At 39.6% G+C, this 23765-nt stretch overlaps 2 protein-coding genes across 4 annotated transcripts in view; one reads left to right on the top strand and one right to left on the bottom strand.

Annotated features, from left to right (window-relative positions):
• The window catches only part of PRG4 (proteoglycan 4), a 37545-nt gene extending 25084 nt beyond the window's left edge, over positions 1-12461 (top strand). The window contains exons 10-15 of the mRNA XM_075068274.1: positions 370-453; positions 3194-3333; positions 9483-9639; positions 10467-10661; positions 10875-11000; positions 12349-12461. Coding sequence (XP_074924375.1) covers positions 370-453; positions 3194-3333; positions 9483-9639; positions 10467-10661; positions 10875-11000; positions 12349-12458 — 812 coding nt within the window. The 3' untranslated portion in view covers positions 12459-12461. The remainder of the gene's footprint in view (positions 1-369; positions 454-3193; positions 3334-9482; positions 9640-10466; positions 10662-10874; positions 11001-12348) is intronic.
• Positions 12462-12483: 22 nt separating this feature from the next.
• TPR (translocated promoter region, nuclear basket protein) overlaps positions 12484-23765 on the bottom strand; it is a 74056-nt gene continuing 62774 nt past the window's right edge. For 2 of the 3 annotated variants that reach the window (XM_032783436.2, XM_032783439.2), the window contains exons 44-51: positions 22527-22595; positions 21959-22053; positions 21097-21203; positions 17545-17640; positions 17178-17334; positions 15395-15513; positions 13664-13762; positions 12484-12700 (exon numbers count right to left, since the gene is read on the bottom strand). In XM_032783436.2, the coding sequence (XP_032639327.1) occupies positions 12645-12700; positions 13664-13762; positions 15395-15513; positions 17178-17334; positions 17545-17640; positions 21097-21203; positions 21959-22053; positions 22527-22595 (798 nt within the window). In that variant the 3' untranslated portion in view covers positions 12484-12644. The remainder of the gene's footprint in view (positions 12701-13663; positions 13763-15394; positions 15514-17177; positions 17335-17544; positions 17641-21096; positions 21204-21958; positions 22054-22526; positions 22596-23765) is intronic. The other variant, XM_032783438.2, reaches the window with a different exon arrangement.

The following is a 23765-nucleotide window of genomic DNA, read 5'->3' as shown; positions in this document are numbered from 1 at the left end:
CCTTTGGTAACAAATATCACGGTTAAAACTTTGGAGAACAAATCTCAAATGAACAATAGCTATTATCTGTAGCATAAATATAGGAATCAGAACCCTGGTTCCTGAATAGTCTCAAACACTAGGAAGGAATGGTGCTTGTCTGCAGCATTCTTATTCAAAGTTTTACTTTTATGCTTTTTTCATAGTGTAACAATTTGATGAATACACAGTATAGATTTCCCTATGCAGACTCCAATAAATAATGAAACTAAGAGTCTGTTCCATTAACAAGCGGTTTATCTTACCTGACAATCCTACAGCATTTTAAGCTATTCTTTGAGCTTCAACTTCATTTAAATAAAAAACTATACACTAATTATTTTGTACCAGATGAACAAGATAAGAATTTGTGTAATGGAAAGCCAGCTGATGGAATAGTTGCTTTACCAAATGGAACATTAGCTGTATTCCGAGGTGAGTGATTGACTGGATTTTTATCATTTTCATGCCTTCACTTATGTTTGAATTAAGTACTTACTTTTTGGCCTTTCCGAACGATCAGGTAATATATATTTGGGCTATTGTCCATTTAAGTCCCACTTCCTGATGCCAAAAGGAGGCAACAGATCAATAGTACTTCCAGGGCCTCACAATTAGTGTGGCAGAGGGCATGGCAAAGTATTTGCTTTTGTGAGTGGTGCTCTGTCCAAATCACTACCAGGAGTGTAATATAAAAATATAATGAAAATGCCATGTGATGCATTTTGTGTGTGTTACAAGCAATTGATTCAGCTTCCAGAGATTCATTTTAAAGTATGTGTTACAGAGTATAGAGTATAATGTAATTACCAGACACTTATTTTGGTGCCTATGGCACATTGTTGTTAAATTATTGCAATGTTTATGCTCCAAAATCTAAGATTTCATTCAAAAAATTATCTAGTCCTTATAGTAATGAAGTAAACCTTCGAAATGTAACTGAGGGCTTGTCTACACTTACTGAGGGATCAACAAGCAGCGATCGACCGCAGATCACTCTCCTGTCGACACCTATACTCCACCAGATCGAGAAGCGTAGGGGGAGTCGATGGCAGAGCATCTCTCGTTGACATTGCATAAGTAGATCTAAGCTACGTCGATTTGAGTTACGCTATTCGTGTAACTCAAATTGTGTAGCTTAGATCGAATTTCCTCTGTAGTGTAAGACAAGGCCTGATACAGGAATGTCTGCTTGAGTCTGAAGACTACCTGTAATACCAGCTCTGGGATCAGTGTAAAAAATAAACTGCTTGACAAAACAAACACACATAGGCATTACCATACTGAATGGGAGCTGGGATAACGATGCATAACTTTGGGGGCAACTACTCATAAGTTAGTTTTATTGTGCTAAGTAGGATATGGACTACAGAAAAGCAATGGAAATTTCTCTTTGCAGTAACCCCAGAACACCAATTCATACCTTTACCTATCCCAGTTTCCATCCTCCACTAATAACTTCCCCACTCCCACTGCTGCTCCCTTCTCTAATTTTTTAATTCTGCCTGCTCCTAGTGTTTGATGAATACATGAACATAGATCCCCATTAACAATTATTAAAACTTTATAGGAAGCAAGGACCAGATGACTTTAAGAAACTAACAGAGAAAAAGGTAGAGTTAAAATAAGGGGTATAGATAGAAGCCAGAGATAGAAAAGGCCTAGAAATCAAAGGCACTTAATATCCAAATAAATAACTACAGCAGGGGTCGGCAACCTCTGGCATGCGGCTCACCAGGGTAAACACCCTGGCGGTCCGGGCCAGTTTGTTTACCTGTCGCGTCGGCAGGTTCGGCGGATCGCGGCTCCCACTGGCCGCAGTTCGCCGTCCCAGGCCAATGGGGGTGTTGGGAAACGGCAGCCAATTTATCCCTCGCTTGTGCCGCTTCCCACCACCCCCATTGGCCTGGGATGGCAAACCACGGCCAGTGGGAGCTGTGATCTGCCGAACCTGCTGACATGGCAGGTAAACAAACTGGCCAGCCCACCAGGGTGCTTACCCTGGCAAGCCACATGCCAGATGTTGCCGACCCCTGTTCTACAGCAATAATCAGACACTCTATCCCTCAAAGTAATCATATCTCCTATAATAATTAAATGTGATTAGCGTCCCACAAACAGAACACAATAATAAAAAGTGAGAGCAGCCCAGTTTACCCGTAGCCCTTGGAGTGAACCTCTGTGTACTACTGCGTGGGTGCTTGGTGTCACCAACCCGAACTATTGACCTCACGTGAGCCTGACTGGCTCCAGACTAGGTCTTCACTCACCCCGATCCCTTTTGTATGTAACACTACATGTAGCATAGCCTGTACTCAATGTTGTGGTATCATCTCATTTCAGTTCGCTTTCTGGAGTGAACCAGGACCTAGGTTGCTCAAAGCCAGTTGCCTTGATGAGGCCTAATAAGGGAGGTGGGGAATTAGGCCTCCCCTGCTGAATAGTGGAATCTGAGAGTTCCTTGTTGATCGTAATGTGTAGCTTGATGAGCGCGAGGAGTGAAGTGAAGGGCTGGCTCTTCTCCCCACTCTAAGCCTTCTGTACTTCAGCTGTTTGGGGACAGCTAGCTTGGGATGAAGCCTCCCTGTGAAGCTGGGTGCTGCAGGATGGCATGGTTTCTCTTTTTGGGAACAAAGGGGCTTTGCCCCATCTATGCCCTTTTCCCAAACAGTGTGTTTGTGCAGGCTTCATGCATGGGGCTAGGTGATCCCAGCCACGGAAAGGATATTCTGAGGTTGTAGTTGGCTGTTCTGTCAAGTCAGTCAAAGTCCTCCCCCTCTTTTCTGTCCCAGCAGCATTGCACAGACTTTGCTGCCCTCGGCCACTTAGGTTAGGCAGACTTCCCGTGTCCTCCTCCTCCCCCAAGCTTGCTGAACGTTACTTTTCCAGCAGATGCTTCTGGGCTCCAGGCACTGCAATTACATGGAGGGTCTGATCCTGCTAGGTGCTGAGCCACCTCTGTTACCTTGGGCACTCAGCCTTGCAGGACTGAGCACTTAGAGAGCATGTTATGCCATTTCAAAGAGGGTGGCTCTGTGGTCCCTGCTTCTACTATTTAGAATTCTGTATGTGGTATTGTCTGTACTATTATTTAAAAAAATAAAAAAGTTTAAGTAGGGGCAAAATGGTGCACATCAGTGAGATTTTTCAGGGCTAGAACTATTTTATTTTACAGGTCATTACTACTGGCTACTGGATTCAGCTAGGCAGCCAACAGTGTCCCCTCGTAAAATCACTGAGGGTTGGGGTATTCCATCCCCCATCGACACTGTCTTTTCCAGATGCAACTGTGATGGCAAAACCTTCTTCTTTAAGGTAGGGAAGTTATCTTGCTTAGTTTGAGTGTTTTAAAAGATTTAATTTCACAGATGCCTCTTAAAATGAAAAAAACAATGAAGGGCTGTATAGCAAAGGGTAATAGTAAATAAATAGGTTCATGAGCTCAGCTGACAACACACCTGTCTAATTACCCAGTTTGCCTTAATGAGTATTCCTGTTGGCACTCTCATGAAAAAGGTCAAGAACTGAAGGGACATGCAGACTGAATTAACCCTTCTAAGGCAGTTAGAGAGGATGTTGGTGAGCCCACAAAGGGTAGCTTTCGCTGATGAGGCCTGTATTGTATGCATTCTATGGCCAGAAAATATCAGTCCTCAGAGTAGTCAAGCTGGATCCTTTCCTGTGCTCAAAAACACGTTATATAGAAATAAAACTGACTACCAAAACCATGGCAACAATAGACTAGAATTAACAAGCTGCAGCAGTGAGACTCAGGCTCACACTGATGCCTTAACATGGTTTCCTTTCCTATTGCGGCATTGTATGTCTGAGATAAGAACCTGCAAAAGGCAGAACGAACCCAAATACTATAACAAGACAAAAATCCTCTTTGCAGCAGAGAATGCAGTGCTCTTTCTATGATTTGTAGGTTACACAGTGTAGTCTTAAAGTGCGCTGGGCCAGGAAAGAGAATTTCTAAGAAGGTTGCTGAGGTGTGCACATTTTTAGTACCACCTGAGGAAAAACCCTTTCTGAATGGCTGCTTTCTCCACTTGCCTGCCTCCTGAAGTACAGCAGCCTGGTAGAGCTCTCCAACCCCTCACACCAACTGTAAGGCAACCAGAAAGAGCCCAGCAACTTAGAGCACCTCCTCCCTTCCTGTGAGCAAGGGAAAGATGGCTCCTCAGCAACACTGAGCATGGGAAGGCGAAAGAAGGGATCGTGCTACAGGCCCGGGCCTGGGAGTTGGGGAGGGCTGGTGGTGAAGAACCTCGGGATTGATGGGAGGGTTGGGGGGCAGAATTAATTGATGGGGGGTGGGTGTGATTTCAGACTACTTTAAGTACTGGTTATAGGCGAACAAACAATGGATATGTGTGGGGCATGCCTGCTCTTTAAGCCATCTGCAGTGTAACAAGCACAGCTATGTAAAGTGCAGTCTTGGTACTTTTAAACTGCTCCTAACAGGAAAGGAGTGTCAAAGTACTTTGTTTGATGCAATTCCCACTGGAGGGTAAGAAATTCCTACAAAACAAGTAGAGTAAACTGACTGTACTATGAACAGAAGCTTCTTACTCAACAAATTGGTTCATTTGTATTCAGAATCTTCTATTTGCTGCAGTAACAAAACTAAGGCTATGTCTACACTACACAGCTTTTAGCAACACAGCTGTATTGCTAAAAGTCACGCAGTGTAGCCTCTGTTTATCGGCTTTCCTGCCACTAAAAAACTTGCACCCTCAACAAGAAGGATTAGTTCTTTTGGCAGGAGTGCTCCTGCTGACAAAGTGCTGTTCAACATCAGCGCTTGTCGTTGGCAAAACTTCTGTCTTTGGGGGTGGGGGTTCACACCTCTGAAAGACAAAAGTTTTGTCATTCAATTGCCAGTGTAGACAAAGCCTTTCTACTTTTTAATCTTGCTGGTACTGCAGAGCCAATGAAGCTAAGAGAGCGAGTTGGCTTGTGAATCAACAGAACTGTTAAATATGATCAAACTGCAGCCTTCAGTGAAGCCACAGTAACTTGACTGATATGGTTGCACAGGTGTTAACAGGGCATAATTTGAAAGCACTATGGTTGCACAGGTGTATGCCAGGGAATAATTTGAACCAAAGTTTTTTATACTGGTGATATACAAGCAGGAAAACACACAAACCCAACTTGACTTTTATAGCCTAGAATGAGGTTAGAGGACTGGCAGTTAAGAAAAACATTACCTGTCAAATGAGCAAATTTGAGCTGGAGATTAAATACAAATATAACATTTCAAAGGTGATCCCTAAAATGCCTTTTTTTAAACAGGCATTTTTTCATAACAAAATCACACAAAGGCTCTAAGATCATACTGCTTTTGTTATACAGGACAAGTCAATAGTTTTGAGAAATTGAATAACTGACAAATATTTCAGCATAGGGACTAAAGACCTCACAAGAGGATAAGCATTTCCATAGGTGTGTTCATTCTTGTGAAAATAATGCTGTATTTTTAAAACTTATTAAAACTGACAAACTTTGTTGATCGAAAAACTTGAATTTTGCATACCGCTGGCTTGGATTGCCAAGTCCTTAGTGCATGCTCTGGAAACCTGCAATAACAATTTGGCAATTGTTGACAGCAAGGCCGGCTCTAGGCACCAGCTAAGGAAGCAGGTGCCTGGGTGGCAAATCTGAAGGGGTGGCACTCTGTCCGTTCTCGGGGTGGCACTCACACTTTTTCCCCCTCCCTTCTTCAGTGGCAGCTTTTCCTTTTTTTTCTTCTGCAGCAGTTAGATGGCAGCTTTTTCATTTCTTCTTCTTCAGCGGCAGCTCGGCAGCAGCTTTTTCCTTTATTCCTTCTTCGATGGCAGCTTTTCATTTCTTCTTCTTTGGCGGCACTGCTGCAGCTTTTTTTTTTTTACCCCGCCGCTTGGGGCGGCAAAAAAGGTAGAGCTGGCCCTGGTTGACAAGATCCTATTGATATACACATTTGTATTTGAATTTTTCTCATCCTTTCTCCTAGTCTTTTATATATAGACTGTTTGTTTATAATTCAAATTAAATAGCTTATTTCTGCAAATATTGGCATTTGTTTATTGTTTTATATATGTGTGGGGGGGGATTAGCAATGGCTCCTCTGTGACTGGGAGTCTGTAGTTCTGAGGTCCACAGTTGGGAATAAATCAGTGGAGGAGAGAGCAGATACCTATCTAATTCTCGTTATATTTCTGCTTTCTAAAGGGTCCAGACATAGGGCCTAAGAAAAGGACGGGCAGGTTTGAAAGCTGAAATCTCTCTTATTGGTCAAAATGTTGGTTTTCAGCAGAAAACTTCAAAAAAAATATAAGTTAAAATGAAATAAAGCTTTATGTTTTTGTTTTTGGAATCAGCAAATTGGGGTTCCCATTTTCAAGATTCCTCCCCTGCCTTTTTTTTGACTAATGCAAAAGGAAGAAATATGTTAGTGTGAGTAAGTGGGAGGAGATTATTCCAAAAAACAAAATGGAAATGTGAACAAATTTTTCACTGTTTCAAAATGTCAATTTGAAATAAAGACTTATTTAAAAATTTACTCTAGTAAAATCCACATTTGTGGGTATCAAAGCTTCCTGCTAAAAAGCTTCAGTTTTGATTGAACTTTTTGGAGGGAAAATTTCTCACACGCACAATTCTGACCAGAGCTCTAATGGAAGGAATGTGACTTGCCCATGGATCAGTCTTGAACTCTTTCAGGTCACCTTATGATGCAAGTGAAGCTGCTGTGCTTCAGTCTCCAGATCCCTGCACCATTAACAGTCAGGGGAGGGGGACAGGGCCACCCGGGGGGCGGGGAGGGCAATTTGCCCTGGGCCCCGCAGGGACCCCCAGGAGAATTTTTCAGGGCCCGTGGAGCAGGGTCCTTCACTCCATCCGGGGGCCCCAGAAAACTCTCGTGAGTCCCAGGCCCCTGGAGCTTCTTCCGCTCCTCGTCTTCGCCGGCGGGGGGTCCTTCCGCTCTGGGGCAGAAGGGCTCCCTGTGGCCGAATTACCGCCAAAGCGCAGCTCGGTCTTCGGCGGTAATTCGGTGGCGAGGGGTCCATCCATTCCGGGACTCGCTGCCGAAGTGCTCCGAAGACCCGCGCCGCCGAATTACCGCTGAAGACCTGGCTGCACTTCGGCGGCGGGGAAGACCCCAGGCACCCGGAATCCTCTGAGCGGTCCTGGAGGGGGATATAAATAGTAGAGCAGGAAAAATGTTACTGATGCCATCAACCACCCCTCCCCCCTCCAACCCACACGTTTTATCATAACAGTAATTTATCTGGCACAGTTGGCAGCCCCCAGCACCCTTTTGGAAATGCACTGCATGTTCCAGTACTTTAATGATTACAGCAGCGCTGACTATTGTTGTTTATTTCCTTAAGTGGAGTAATTTAAAATACTGAGTTAAACATAAAATCTCAATTCATTGTTGCATTCTCTCCTTATTTTGCTGGAAGGCACAATCCTGTATGAAAGAGAGCAAAAATTAGTTGTACAAAGTTCCTACTTAATAAAATATAATTGTTTATTTTTCAACTCCTTGGGGAGTCCTTAATGCTAATTTCACCCTATCTTCTTCCCCCTCCATCTCAAGCTGTCTGGGATCCCTGCAAGTTTTTAATTGCACCTCCATCCCTGAAAAATCTGTATTACATATACCTAACATAGTTATACTAACTTTTCACTGTATTCAGATGCTTTTATATTATATCCCCATCCCTTTATCTATTTGTGCCTTTAGTGTTGTGATTAGCATCCCAGAGGAGCCAACTGAGGTCACTCAATTAGGGTGAACTACAAAGAATGGGGCAGACAATTCCCAAAGTTGGTGGACATTCCAATACTTAGATTCACCAAGCCAGCACAAAACAGCTTCTATAATAACTCACTGGTTACCCAGAAACCAACAGCACAGTTCCCTTGAAGTAACCCACTGTTGGGCCTCCACCCAGACACCCAAGTTAAATATGATGAGGGTTACAGAAAATCTTAGTCATCATATAAAAAAGTTTTAACAATCCCAAAGGATTGGACACATTACCTCCCAGGTTAATGAATATTTCAGATCTTACCCAAATACATGCTTACAGGCAATCCTTAACTAAACTAACGTGTATTAAAAAAGAAAAGAGCATTGGTTAGAAGATCAATATACATACAAACATGAATACAGTTCTTAAGATTCAGATTCATAGCCACGATGGTGAGCTTTTTAAGTTGCAAAGAGTTCTTTCAGAATTAGTTCATAGGTTATAGACCAATATTTATATTCAGGGTGGTGCAGTCAGGACTGGGATCTCAGCCTTGTGGCTTGAGCTTTCCTTGCATGAAGCTTCAAGCACAGCTGAGACAAAAAGGATTGGGACCCAGGGTCTTTTATACAGTTTTCTAGCAGCCACTTAATCACACAGTCCTGGGTGAACAATAGGCTTTTCATATAATCTTCTCTTTCCTAAACCTCACCGATAATTGACTACATGGATTAACATAAGATAAATTTATCCATTAAGCACTTTACCACAAACTTTAAAGAGACATACAGAAATGACATAATTGTACCCACGACTCAGCTAAATGTTAATATTCCCTTTTGATCTCTGAATCAATAGCTATAGTGACAGACAGGAACTGTCTGTTTACATGGCTAACATTTATGAGTGTACATATACAACTAGTATCACTCCTAACTTCTAACAATATAGGTTTGATTTTCAAAGTTTTAGCCTATTTACTACAGAATGGCCCTAATTATCATTTCTAACATGTCTCTACAGGTTGACTCTGGGTTAGTTAGCCTGCAGGATGCTTAACCCTTTCTGGCCACACATCATACTTTGTATAAGATTCGTTGCTATTATGTAACAGTGGTAGCAGCAATGATTTGCATTATTTTAATTAGCTAACGTCACACGTATGTAACCCCTTCAGGGAGGCAATTGTCCTTTTTTCTGTGTTGTACAATACCCAGCACAATAAGGTTCTAATCTTGATTGGGGCCTTTAGACATTACTGTAATATAAATATTTACTAAGAGTCTAGAAGCAGTTTTCCGCCTACCATGCCAGGCTAAAATATGCAGACCTTGCGAACAGATTAGTCTGGTAGTTTGGGTGGGAGTGATTTTGAGCATAAAATAGCAGCTGTGAAACATGAACTCTCTAGAAACTCCAGCACTTAGCTTTAGCTGAGGTGGGGGAACTCTCTCTATCACAAAAGTAAAGTGCCTGCTGGTAGGTGAAAAGGTTTGTGCGCTAATGGAGGTTTAAGAAGCCTGCAGAGTAATCCCTCAAACATAAGCAACATTAATTTTTATTTTTGATGGATATACCAGTAATTATTTTGGCCAGCTTTACAATGTACAGTAAATTGGATGTGGATTTCATAATTATCTGTGTAGTCTACACTGAAGCCTATCAGCAATGGACATTTTTTTCTCCTTAAGTAAAAGTTTCTGTTTAAATCCTCAGGGTTCCCAATACTGGCGTTTCACTAATGATGTGAAGGATGTGGGATATCCCAAACAAATTGCAAAAGGATTTGCAGGACTAAGTGGGAAAATAGTAGCAGTTCTTTCAGTAGCACAACACAATGAAAGGCCAGAATCTGTGTATTTTTTCAAGAAAGGTATGTTTCACGTCTACAAATATTAGAAGTATTCAGCTTATTTCTTTTGGGAATAAAACTCCGCTCCATTTTCAAGTAAGATTGCATGTCTGGCAACAGATGAGTGATGACAACAGTACATAGTGCACCAGAAGATCCTGAGTTAACCTGAGGCTTCAGAGACAGCCTTTGAATGCCAAAGTGATCATGGCAGTTTACTTTTCAGGACAGGGTTAGGAGGAAGAGTTTTACCATCATTTGAACGCTGTTCCAGTCACAAGATAATGAGACCTGGTAAGACCTGAAATAGACCAATCACCACATATCTATGTATGGAACTGTTTCTCAGTCATGGTTCCTTTCCTTGTAAAGCACTGGATTTATCTTATTTGAATGGTATAACATCTATACAGGAACATTTGAAGGAGCTATTCAGATTAAAACAACTAGGCAAGTAAAATAAACCCAATCCTGCAATCCTTTCCTTGCTTCCACTCCCTTGAGGAATGAGAATTATGCAAGCAGAAAGCCTGCAGCATCAGGCTAGTGCCCTACAATTTCACTTTTTCTTCTCAAGGGGATTGATCCCATTCACTCAAATAGTGCTTACTACCATGAATAGTCTCATTAACTTTAACAGAACTACTCACAGAAGTAAACAAATGTTAGGCCAGGTCCTGTTGGCATCATACTTTCAAGTAACATATGTAATTTTGAAGCATTTCAAGCTGAAAGTTTCCTCAGTAGCCTTTGGACTCTTATCTTCCCAGCCTAGCAAGTTCATATTAGGGTACTGATGACATTTCTAATTCAACTGTTTTCACAACTGGAACAAACTTTTGCTTCAGGTGGCAGCGTTCAACGTTATATCTACAATCAAGAACCAGTCAAAAAGTGCAAAAAGAAAGTATATGTTAGGTACCCAGCTTATACACCCAGAGCTGTGATCAAGAGGAGACGCTTTGAACGTGCAATAAGATCAGCAATCATGTACCGCACACCAGTCATGTACCATACTCTCAGAATCAACCATAATCCATCTGGTCAGTTATATTTTATGTTAAATGGTTTTTATCTTCATTTTAAAATTAAGTCTTTGAAGGACAGCATTTTTCATCTGTTCAACTTCTTTAATGTATGCTTTTAAATCTCTTCATCCTAGCTGTTCTCTCTCAGCTTCTCTTCCCAAGTTATAGATTTGCACAGCCCATGTTTTAATATATTTTCCTAACTTAAAGCAATTTTCTTGTCTGCAGGAATATTACATCATGAGGTTAAAATAAATTTTTACTGGAGAGGATTTCCAAAAGTAGTTCACTCAGCTATATCAATACCTAACTACCAAAGGCCAGATGCTTATGATTACTATGTTTTCTCTAAAGGTAAGTTAAAGCTAAAACATGTTAGCTCAAATCTCAAAGGCAAATATAGCTTTCTGAAATGTGAAGTTACCTAGCCTTTCCACTGGAAGAGAACTGCCATGATGAAGTTTAATAAGTACTAGGGTTCAGGCTTAAAAAAAAAAATATGGCAATAACTCAAGCTTCGCCCATAAGCCCTGAATAACTGGATGTTTCTACTTAAAATGATCAGCAGAGAAATAGCTAGCCTGTGCCACAAGAACTCAGGCAGACAGGATTAAAAAAGGATTGGACATTTATAATGATAACAAGACTATCTGGGAGTGGTCATTGTAATGACAAACCATTCAAGAATGAAATCCTCACGCCACTGAAGTGGTAGGAGTTTTGCCACTGATTGCAGTTAAGTTAGGATTTAACTCAAACACTTCAGGATTTACAACCCTATGCTTCAGGGCATAAATCAACTTCTAATGGGGTTAAGGAGAAACTTTCCCTTTGGGCAGCATCCCATAATGGCATAGTGAAGGATTTTGTTGTTACACCTTCCTCTAAAGCACTGGATGCTGGACTAGGGCCATCACTGGTCTGATCCACTGTGACAATTCCAATCATGCCTATGAAATAAGTGAGACAATGCACACTTGTGGAATAAGAAGGTTCCACTTTTACAGTTTTAAGAAAAGGCTTAAACTCTTTAGATTCTTCAGAGAATTGCTGGCACAGAATTCAACTGAGCATGAGATAGAGACAAAGAACATTCTCCCCTTAACTCTCAAGCCTTTAGTGTGTTAAACAACTGAACATCCCTCAGCTATCTGTTCAAGTGCACCCAATTTTACAACTATGAAGAATGTCTTCTGAGCTTTTTGAGTGTATTTGAATCAGCTGTGTTTGGGTTTCAAAAAAAGATCATCTCTCACAGTATAACTCTGAACAGTGTGAAAGCTTCCAAGTTGTATTTGCCAAGAGACTTGACAAGCTGCCAGAATCTTTTTAAAACGGGAACTGCTTTTATAAAAATGGGCTACTGTGAGTTGACTAAGTGGCACAGTTTTCCAGGTGCTAGCTGGCTATAACTGTTATAGGGTAAGATTACATAACTGCCAATACTCAAATTTGGGTGCCTAAAAAGAGTAAATCTCTGAATGAAATGCTTTGTCTGGAAACTGCTATTAAAGCCTCTCTCTCAACTACACGTGCATCAAGTGTGATACAATGTACCAGTTCTGCCAAAGTGACAATAAAAAGGGAAAGATGTTAACTCTGATGTTAACTCAGCACATTAATCAAAGACCTTTTTATGTACTAAAGACTTCCTAGATCTGGAACTTTAATTTCCACTCAAACTGCACTTCTCTCATTGCAGATCAATACTACAATGTGGATGTGGCCAGCAGAATAGCAAGATCAGTTACTTCTCAGACAGGGCAGACGGTATCCAAGGACTGGTATAAGTGTCCTAAAGATGAATTGTAAGACAGAATTTTGAAGAAAGAAGCCATTTTAATTTGAGTTTGTCTAATTTTATTAATAAAGACATTGAAATATGCGCACATCAATCTACGTACAAAATGCTGCTTTTAGCGCTGCAATCATTACACTTAAGCAACACTAGCCAATCTGACAGTCTGTATACATAGCTTCAATTACTTTACAGAACTTCTAACTAATATTGCCTCTGTTTAGGCCTCCTCTGCCTCCCATTGCATGAGTTACACCTGTTTAGGGAAAGAGAAGAGTATTAATGCAAGTATTTTTCCCCACTTCAATAATCAAACATTGTCAGTTTGCTACTTTGTTTGGTGAGGAGATGAGTGTGCCGTGGAATATTCTGTTAGCAATCTCTCTCTCTCCGTGATGTCCTAGCACAAGGAGGTAGTACTGTGGACTTTCATTCCATGGGCCAGAAGAGTCAGAACCACAGCATGCTCCATTATGGGTGGAAAGGGTTACCCTCCTTTGTCAACAGCCAGCCTTTTGGTTAAGTGTGACAATAGATGGAATTGCAAGAGAAATCCCTTCTAGCTCTGTAAGTGCAGTTTTACAGTTAGAGCCACAGCATCTGAATGTTAACAGATGTATCTGCACTAGCACCAAGATATGCAGAATACTTAATATTTATGCTGATGAATACATTTAATCTGGGTAGGGTTTTTTTTTTTAAATGTGGGGGTTGTTATAGTTAAAAATCATTAGTAGCAATCAAAGTAAAATCTGGAGAATACTAACATCATAAGCTTCTGTAATTTCAATCATTTAATTTTCTTTAAGAAGCAGCATAGTGATTCCAGACATCTCAACAAAAATCTTAAATTTGAAATAGGAAAATTGTGTTAGGAGTAATCTTAAAGATCAGAATTGTATCATATCGAGCTTATGTTCTAGCGATAAATCGCCAAAAAAAAGTAAGTTTAAAATATACTGCAATTTATACACCCTCTAAAATCAGAGCCAGGAGGAGGAAGTTTTCTGTAGTCTTTTTGCCTGTCAGCCAAATGAATGCTTTGGGTAATATATATTGAAAGCTCTGTGGGCAGGGACCCTGCATTATTCAATGTCTCATTATGTATACTTATGGTGGCATTACAGATATCCAGTTTCAAAAGGGTTAAGAAAATTAAGAGGTCATTTGAAAGAGTACATACATAGTCACAATAATTATAGCATTGACAGCCACTTACCCCTCTGCCTGTTAAACTGACGACCACGGACACCAGTTCTTAATGTTGGTGGCTGAAGTCTGACACGCCGAAAAGGCTTTGGCTGATTACTGCTTGTGTCTGTAGAGAAGGAAAAGTTTCAGAAAGAATATACAAGATTGTTACTGCAGTATAATTTGTAACTGTTAGTGAGTCCATCGCTTAATTAACATACAGCTGTACTTGTCTTTCATATTTTAAAAACTTGAGGGTGCAATGTATTTCATTAACATCTTCTCAAAAAATAATAAAGTATGTTTGTTTTCCTTTGATTTTTTTTTTTTTTTTTAACTCACTAGGCTGGGTTAAATTATTTGCAGCTAAGATCAAATGCATCTAATTACAATCTTGCCCTTTGACTTCTGCATTGCTTACATCATATCCCTTTAAAAAATTCTACTGGGACTAAATTTTGAATCCCATACTCACAAGAGTAGTCCCACTGAAGTACATAATCACAACTCCAGGAAGGAATTCACAATCTGACCCTAAAATTTTCTTTTGAAGTGAGTATCCTTCAAGCTATTTTAAAAAGTTCTCTCTTAAAAGATATTTTGTTTTATTTCCTTTTTTATCTCCACTAGTTACTGATGACAAAAATACAGTCCAGTACTCACAGTCTGTTGCCCTCACCAAATGGAAATGGAAATTAAATAGATGAAAAAATGTCGAACTCTCCAAAGATTCACATGTCCATTTTATTTTGAAATGGAGTGACAGACTAATGGTTGGTAGACCAATGGATTAACAAAAGAATAAAGCTTTGCATCTGTGAATACTCATATGCCCATCATGTTACTTGTAATTTTTCACTTAGTAAAGGGATATTTTAGCACAGTGGCTCCCAACCTTTCCAGACTACTGTACCCCTTTTAGGAGTCTGATTTGTCATGCATACCCCCAAGTTTCACCTCACTTAACTGCTTGCTTACAAAATCAGACAAACATAAAAGTGTGTCACTAGTACTAAAAAAAATTCCTCACTTCCTCATTTTTACTATATAATTATACAATAAATTAATTGGAATACATTGTACTTACATTTCAGTGTATAGTATATAGAACAGTATAAACTAGTCATTGTATGACATTTTAGTTTGTACAGACTTCGCTGGCTAGTACTGTTTATGTAGCCTGTTGTAAAATTAGGCAAATATCTAGAAGAGCTGACGTGCCCACTGAGACCAATGTGTAGTCCCAGAAGTATGAGTACCCTTGGCTGAGAACCACTGTTTTAGCAAACCTGTGATTATTTATAAGCAATCCAGATGTCTTAGAGGTTTATCCATGTTATCAACTGATACAGAACAAAAATCAATACAAATTTAAACACTTACGGTAGAAATTGTTCCAGATTCAGGATAAATGCCACTCATCTGCCTACAAATCACCACCCTCTCTTATACAATGCTGCCATAATGATTAGAATTCACTCATAATTCAACCTGTCAACACACTGCTTGAGAAGGGAAGAGAAAGCTGAGCGTATTCTTAACAATGGCCACACCACTGATCTAAGTTTCCTTTTGCTCCACTACGGAGACAACAATAAGTATTGAAGTTATGCTTCAGAAGGGACATTAAGTGCTCAGAATAGTTGGTCTTAGTCTGGTCTCCACTGCCAACAATGTGTACTGCACTGGAAAAAGGCTTGAGGTACAAGCATCCTACAAAAGAGTAGGACGCAATCTGCATTAGGAAGGAAGCCAATACCTGCTGATGAGCTGGAAGGAGGATCCTGACTGGTGGAAGGGAGGTCTGACTCATCAGGTGCTTGAACAGATTCTTCTTCTTGCTGGCTATCAATTTCTAGACCAGCTTCTGACGTAATTCTGGAACATAAAAATGCAGGTGTTGAACAATGGTGATAAAACTCAAGAGAAACTGATAATCCCCTGAGAGCACAGATCATTTTGTAATTTAACAGGAAATTGATTTTTGTTTTACCCTGGGATTGTCATACACACACTTCACTTTTTTCCTACCTTGTTACCAGAAATTAGAGATATTAATATTTTAAAAACAAAGGCAGACAAATCCTCTTTGGCACTCATCTACCCATCCAATGCACACTACCAGGGTGACTGCCTGATCAGAAAAATGAGGAAGAAAAAAATAAAGTTTACTTGGTGCACTTGAGTAAAACCATGTGGCATGGAAGAATTTATACATTAATCTGCTCCCCATATTACAGAGGTCAGTGGGTACAGGGGAAGTAAATATTTAATTTAAATGGAAACCAATAAGACTATGCAGTATGATCCAGTATATGAAATTTAAAGGCTGGGGAAAAAGAGATGGTTCCTAGGGTTTTGCCCAAAATGTCCTTTTCGGTGCAATACCTAAAAGGCTTAGATTAATGATTTTTCAAAAAGCCAGTACCAAGACAGTGAAAGACAATAACAAAGCTATCTTAAAGAGCACTCAGAGTCCAATGGAAGCTTCCCAATGGAAGGACAACTAGATCAGCTGATTACATGGAAATCTGAAGACGAGATTAACAAAAAAAAATTAAATCATTTTAAACAATCTATGGGGCTGCTTGGTTGTATTTTCTCCACTTATCTCCCCATTTGTGCTGTTTTATTTCCCTTGCCTGGGTACAGGACTTTACATTTGTTAATATTAAATTCTACCCTTTATCAGAAGCCCCACAGCTCTCCAGGTTACTCTTTGTTTTTGTCCTGTATGTGTCTAATTCTGGTGGTGTTCCAGATTTTGCTCACACTTGAACTTCAAACAACACATACAAAAGAAAAGAAAGCATTTAGCACCTGAGCAGAGAGATGCTTTAAAAAAAATAGATAAAAAAAAGCTTCCAGAAAGCCAGACAGTCCTGGAATGGGCTCCAACTATCACTGAATAAAGCCTGATGGATACTCCACAAGTTAGCTGAAGTGCTCAGCAGACCAGTTTTGAGAGCCACTGCATCAATCCATTTATCAAGGAAATGCATGCCCAACTCACTCATACTCTGGGTGTCCAGAAAAGGTTTATATTCTTTTAAAAGATTTGCATTTTGTTTCTGTTATTTCTGCAAAGTAGTAAATTAAGTTGTTCGTAAAAAAGGAAATCTGACATTGAGCTGTGACCGTTTTGAGATGTCTAGAAATTCTAGATCCCACTATCAGCACCAGAGGTTGAATAAGCCTCTGATTCAGAGTTTAATTTTTGCTTTCCACTGCAAGCAGATTAGCTTGTGAACATCTTCCACCATAAAGTGGAAGCCACACTAATCCTGTTTTCAATATGAATATAGTTCAATACAGGGAGACCAAAAGAAGCTGGTACTGAAGGAGGCAAAAGGTCACCAGATTCATTTGACAACTAATTTAGGAAACTACTCAGTGCTGGTGATCCCTCCCTGCCATGGACCAAATAGAGCTAAGATTTAACAGACAACAGACACACTCAAACAACGCAATGCAATGAAAGCATGTAAAACTAAATCTCAAATACAGAATTAAGTCTTAATCCACGGAGTAGTGTATCTTACCCTTCAGATTCTGCTTCCACAAAAACCTCATCCCCATCATCACCCACTCCAGATTCAGTAGTAGCGGATAAACTGCCAGTAGACGTTGTAACCATTGGAACAGACTGAGAAGCATGCTCTGAAGGATCAGCTGTGGTGCTTTCAGTAAAAACAGTCACTTTAAAAAACAAAATCAGGACAAGCAGTTAAGAGAGACTGTTATTTTGTACTTCTACTCAAATTTATGAAAATATTGGGTACTACAAGAACTCCATCTGCAGGAATATTTTCACCACAGCAGTAAACAACGTAACGGTAACATTATGCATTTTGTTAGGAAGTCAAAGCATCTAATATTATCACTACACTTCGCAATACTGATTCTCACCTGGTGCTGCAACTTGCAGTGGAGTTGTTGGAACACTGCGGCCACCAGATTCTTCTTCATGGGCAAGGAAGAGTGGTGTTTCGTACATCCCTAAACCTACAACAAACAACTCTAGGTGTTAGTGGACGTAGTGAAAGCCTGTTAGACAGCAGAAAATTATATATCGTTATCTGAAGCCAAACTAGTTATAGTACAGTACTAGTCCTAGTACAAACCAATAGATTACATCGGGGTTGTATTTAAATACTGAGACTGAGTAACTGAGATTACTCAAGAATAAACCTAGTTTGCACTTACGCAGAACCTTCAGCCCAGAGTTCTTCAGTGTTCATGAAATAAACTACACTCCCACTTAAAATAAAATCTCTCTATTTTAAAGACAGGGAAATAGGTGCAGATGACTTAAGTGACTTGTTTAAGATTATACAGAGGATCAGTGAGAGCTAAGAACCAAACCTATATCTTCTGATGACTGACCTGAGCTTTGAACATAAGATAACGCTTCCTTTGACCAACTTGGAATTTTTTTTCAATCCTATGAGTGAAAATCCTATTAATTGTACATATGCAATTTAGTTCAAGCTACTTAAAACAAAGATAAGCTATTTCCAAAATAAATGTGTCACTCAGTAAAGGGAAATTTATTTTACAGAATTTAATGTTGAACAGAAGTAGTCTGGGCCTTCGCGCAATCTCAGTATTTTTTACTCTATTTTTTTTTTTTTTTTTAGAACAGCCCATCCTTTAAGCTTTGGTTCACTCTCACTCAATTAAACCGTCATATCCTTTTCAGATGAATATTGGAAGATCCCATGATATTTACTGTTTACTTGAAATCTGTCAGACTTTTATTACTGCAAGAGAATCTAAACAGGATCAATTTATTTTAGAACCAAGTCTTGCCAAAAAGGCCAGAAAGTAATATTGTGCTAAGTACCCAGCTTCGTTAACATGAGATAATTTTCCCTAAATTTATTGAAACCTATGAAAAGAGACAGGCACTGGGTAACTACGCAATTATGAAAATGTCTCATTTGGCAAGCTTGTGAAGGCCTTACACTCAGCTTGATGGCATTTACATACGTACATAATGCAGTAACTTTTGAACTCTGAATCCAACCAATTCCAAAATTCCAGGGAATGTTCTAGGCATCAATGGCCACGCTGTTGATTTTGGATAAAACTGAAAAACTCAAAGGGTGAAAACTGTGGATACATGAAGTCACTGCCAACTCTTTAGCACAAACCAGAGACCTCGAACACCTCTGCAAACTAGTTGACACCATCCATTAATGCCTTCCAGCACAATACTCCTATCTCACCTCTGTCTATCCTCTCAGTTCAGTTTAACTTGTTGACACAGTAAATGGCTGATCTTCCAGTCAGAAAAAAAAAAAAATAATAATAATGGTGGGGGGGTAGGGGTGAACACACAGATCCTGCCATGATGGAAATGGTGTGAGGGGAAAACTGGGAATGCTGGAATAGGGGGAACACAGAACTCTTAGTGGGAGAAGCTTTGGGGACCCTGGTCTAGCGGGAGGAGACCAGGGGCACATACCCAGCCCATGCAGTGGGGGAGGGGAAGAAAGGGAGACCCTGGAATGGAAGGGAAGGACGGTATTTGGCACACAAAACTCCTGGCAGGTGGGAGGCTGGGAGATCCTGATATGGGTGGTGATGCACACAGATCTTCTATCATGGGATGGGAGACATGGGGGAAGTGAGAATGGGCATGCTCATAGAGCAGCTGGTAGAGAGGAGAAAGGAGGCGTCTGGGTATGAGAGAAAGAGGAATGCAGGGCACACAGAACACTTGTCTGGGGGGGACTGAGGGAACTGCAGGGAGTCCCTGGATACGAGGGATGAGACTGTGGCACACAGGAGGCTTATAGGAAGATTGGAGGAATGCAGGGAGCCCTTGGTGTGTGCAATAAGATCTGCCTACACAAGCTATAAAACATGCAATCCCCTAGCAATTTTTCTTTTTCCAAAGGTTATCTTAGTGATAGTGCTGTACTTCTCAACAAAAGATTACTGCCCTCAGTTCTTGATCTTCTCTCCGTTTTGCTTTTCTGACTCTTCACAATCCACTACTTTGCTCAGTGCCACTCCTACAATGAATGGTTTAGCAATTCTCTTACAGTTGCTTCTGTGCTGCCAGGAAGGCATTGAAGAGAGACTGCTTGCAGCAGAACAGCAGCAAGGACAAGAATGAGCAATTGCCTGCGCACCATCATAGTGGACAAGGGCTTGCCTATCTCAAAGACTTGCTCTCTTCTGTATTCTACCATAACAGCTCTGATCGTAAGGAACAGAGACGCTGGATGTTGCCAGGTTCAAGCTCATAGGAATTGAAAGCATTTTCAGTGGGTTATTATATTCAGTCTAAGCTTCAGGCTCATCTTTATCTAGCTACCTTCAAGAACACAATGCCAGCCCTATTCCTTTATATTAGCGTTGCAATAATGAAGTTAGAGCACAGCTTAACAGTATCCCTCCCGGAAGCAGAGACTAATCCAGTTGGGAAATAGTTTAAAGTGAGACGGGGAGTAGAGATTTGGTCTTTGGAACAGATTAATATCTGGTATGTTATGCATTGAAAGCCCAGATACAGCAATACATACACGAGAGTGACAGTAACAAGAACTTTCTTGTGGGACATTGAGGCTAATTTACTGAGTACAATCTTGACACACCTGAACCAATGGTGAGAAGATCGACAGACACACACATCAAGACATGCTAGAGAACTGTATGCTGTGCAATTTGAAAGCATCTGTTACATTTTATGTGTTTTAATTTTGCTTGAGTGAAATCAAATTTCAATTTGTCACATATGGTGATGCAGGCAGTCTCTGCCTGACAACACAATGGCTTAACAAGCTACCTACTTCATTGCGTTAGTGTTGGTTTTCCCAATACTTGTACATGCTATGCTAAATTGCTAAATATAGGCTTAGCAGAATTAATTTTATAATTTTAACAGATAATATCCATGTTAATTTAAGCAACTTTTTATTTGTATCAATTTATATTTTCACAGTTGCTGGAAATTATGGAGGTGGAAGGTAAGACAATTATTTAACGACAGTGGATGTTGAGATTCAGAAAAGTTAAAGCTTTATAAACATGAAATCACAAAAAGTTGTCAACATCACATGTCAAAATATACAAAGTAAACATCCTTAAAACAAAGTTCTCAAAGTAAGAAAAATGCTACTTATCTTTAAATTTCAGTTATCATTAAAATATTTTTTCATTGGTTTGTGTATGTATGGTGAAATTGATGTTTACCTATATTTACTAATAAAAATCTAGTCTTTCCAAGCCTAAACCATCAATCATCCTTACATTAACAGTAGTTACAAATGACAAAGCTAACAGTACTAGATAAGCAAAACATCACCTCTGATGCTTATTCCTTCTACCCTTCCTACAACTGCACAGAAGTACAGATAAGATATAGTTGGAATGGAGGTGACAATTAGTTTCTCAAGCTGTTTACATTTTTTCTAACAATCATAAAACAAAGGCATTACACAGATTTACCTCCTTGTGATGCAAGCTGGCCAAGATCGGAGTGGCTGGAACTAGTCTGTGGCATATCTTCTGGAGGCCCAAACCTGAATCTGGGAACTCCAGCAACCTGGGGGGAACTACAAAGATGCAGAGTGTGCTGTAAACACTGTTTAATAAACTAAAAAACTATAATAAAATTATTTTAATTGAATAAGGAAAACAAATTATCTATGATACAAATAAGATTAGTAGCCAAACATTTCATCAGCATTATCCAAAGTAATTAGTTTCTCCATTACAGCTGCATCAAAATGATAGGGTCAAAAAATACTCCACTAATAAGAAAATAGTAAAATCGCTTTCAGTGAATACTGTTACATTTAAATAGCTCCTTTGGCTTTACACAATTAATTTGCAAGTGGCCTGCTGAGCATGTCCTCCACTCTCTTCTATCCAAAACTGGGATAAGCAACTATTCTTCACAGCAGCTTGCTAGTGTATTTTAACTGATCTTTACAGTCAATATTGAGAAAACATGCTTTTGTCACTTCCAGCACTAATGTGAATGTGCAAAAGAGGGGCTCGAAGTAGCATGATAACCCACTGTTGCCCTAGTAATTTAACTGTATGACTTTTTAAAGAAGTAGGTTACACTAGATTAGAATGTGATCAGAAACTTACTTTTCTAAACCCCGTTTTATGATGTACGGTTCAAACAACTCAATATTTGTGACTCTCTCTTAACCATCTAGATGGAATGCTATTTAGTATCTTAATATACAATCGCTAAATCATTATATTTTCATTTATCTTTATGCAAAGAACCATTCAACTGTTCGGAAACGGGAAATATACAAGAGCACTTGCTTTTATTATTATGACTTCTACGTACTGAATTGCTTCTGCAAATCCATCTGTACGATGTGGTACCACAAGAGTTGGGGTGCTTGGAACGGTCCTGTCCTCATCATCAAAAAAGTGTTGCTGCTGAAAAAAATATTAAGATCAGAAGCTAAAATATATTCCTTATTCCGTCTTTGTTTGCTTCTAAATAAAACTCATCTACAAAGGTTGTTCCCTCCCCAAAAAATAGAGCTAACAGCTTTAACCACTATTTGTCTAGTCAACAGTGTGGCGAGAACCAAAGTCAAAATAAAAAAGTATTTTAAAAGATTGATTCCTAAAGAATAGTAATAAATATCGGCTGTGTCTAAACTGACCCAGATTCACAAGGGTTTTTAGCTTCATCTTATACTTAATACACCTTGCCTGGTATTCACATTTGGAATAAGCTAAGGGATGGAAGTCCCATTAACATGAAAACCACAGCTTGACTAAACCTATCTGCAAGGTTACACAAACACCCAAGGAATTCTTTAGTGCTCTGGTAGTCTTAGACTACAAAGTTCAGAGTGCTCTCTCAACAAATGTTTTTTAGGAGCAGACTGACATTTACTTACCATGCCCCCTATGCCAGGAGTTAGTTGAAGCCCACGGCCCACCGACTGCCTCCGAGTCATCTGGATTCTCTTTATGGTAAAAGGAGGAATAAAGTGGTATAAATGTTTCCTGGGGATTCTACTAGCAACATGCAAATATCTTCAGGAATAAAGTTTAGTGATAAAAGGTAAAGAAATTCTTTTGGTTTTCTACCAAAAGCATGATTTGAGTAACAAAACCAGCTAGCATATTTTTGTTTATTGGTGAAAGCCATATTCCAGATATATTTCATCATGCACTTAATTCCTATAGTTAAAACAATCCCAAATCAGGTGGAAGCAACTATTTCACAAAATGGGACAATATTACATCCAAAAGGGGGGGGGGAAATTAATATAGGAACTTTTTATGAATAAAGAGGAAATAGTGAGTGTATCAATGGCATTTAAATCATTTTCACAAGACAATTTTAGTATAATCTAAACAAATGGTTCAGTGTTTTAGCATTTAGTGTAAAAAATGCTCAGAGCGGTTTTTTTGTGCACTTCATCACAGAAGGGCCTTTAGAAAATAAACAAAATATTATAAACCATATTATAATCGCTTGAAAGAGTACAATAAACCAAATGAAAAATGTATGAACAATTATAACTGTGTTTAAGTTAAAACTAATAAGGTCAGTTTAATTTTTTCCCCAAAAAACTTAAAAAATTTCAAGTTCTAAGCACGGAACTGTCAAAACTTCTGGCATTCATTCTTCAACTCTCTCTTGGTGCTCACTGTACTGTGGAGAAAGCATTCTCAGCACAGCTCACCACTTAAATCTCAGACCAATTATGCAGCATTGCCGACCAACTCTAAAGGACACCTAGTCAAGGCAGACTGAGTAGAAGCCTACTGACAGCTGCATTCAACATTTCATGGTGTAATAAAGTATGCAAGGTCCCATAGAGTCAGGCCACGGAATTTCCCCAAAATAATTCCTAAAGCATCTCTCTGCCAAAAATTAAATCTTGTTTTAAAAACTGCCGGTGATGGAGACTCCATCACAACTATTGGTAAATGGTTCCAATGATGAATTACTCTTATTAAAAATGTATGCCTTATTTCCAGCCTGAATTTGTCTAGCTTCAACTTCCAATCATGATCAATGTGGTTTCTGGTCTTTGTCTTCTCTCTCCATTCTTTCCCCATTCTCCTATCTATCCCGCCTCTTTTATCCCATCCTTCCTTGTGTACTACCTTTTTTCTCTCTGCAC

The sequence above is a fragment of the Chelonoidis abingdonii genome, chromosome 7, assembly GCF_003597395.2.
Source record: "Chelonoidis abingdonii isolate Lonesome George chromosome 7, CheloAbing_2.0, whole genome shotgun sequence".
NCBI classification, from domain to species: Eukaryota; Metazoa; Chordata; order Testudines; family Testudinidae; genus Chelonoidis; species Chelonoidis abingdonii.
The sequence above is the reverse complement of the archived record's forward strand: the minus strand, read 5'-3'. Positions and strand labels throughout refer to the sequence as shown.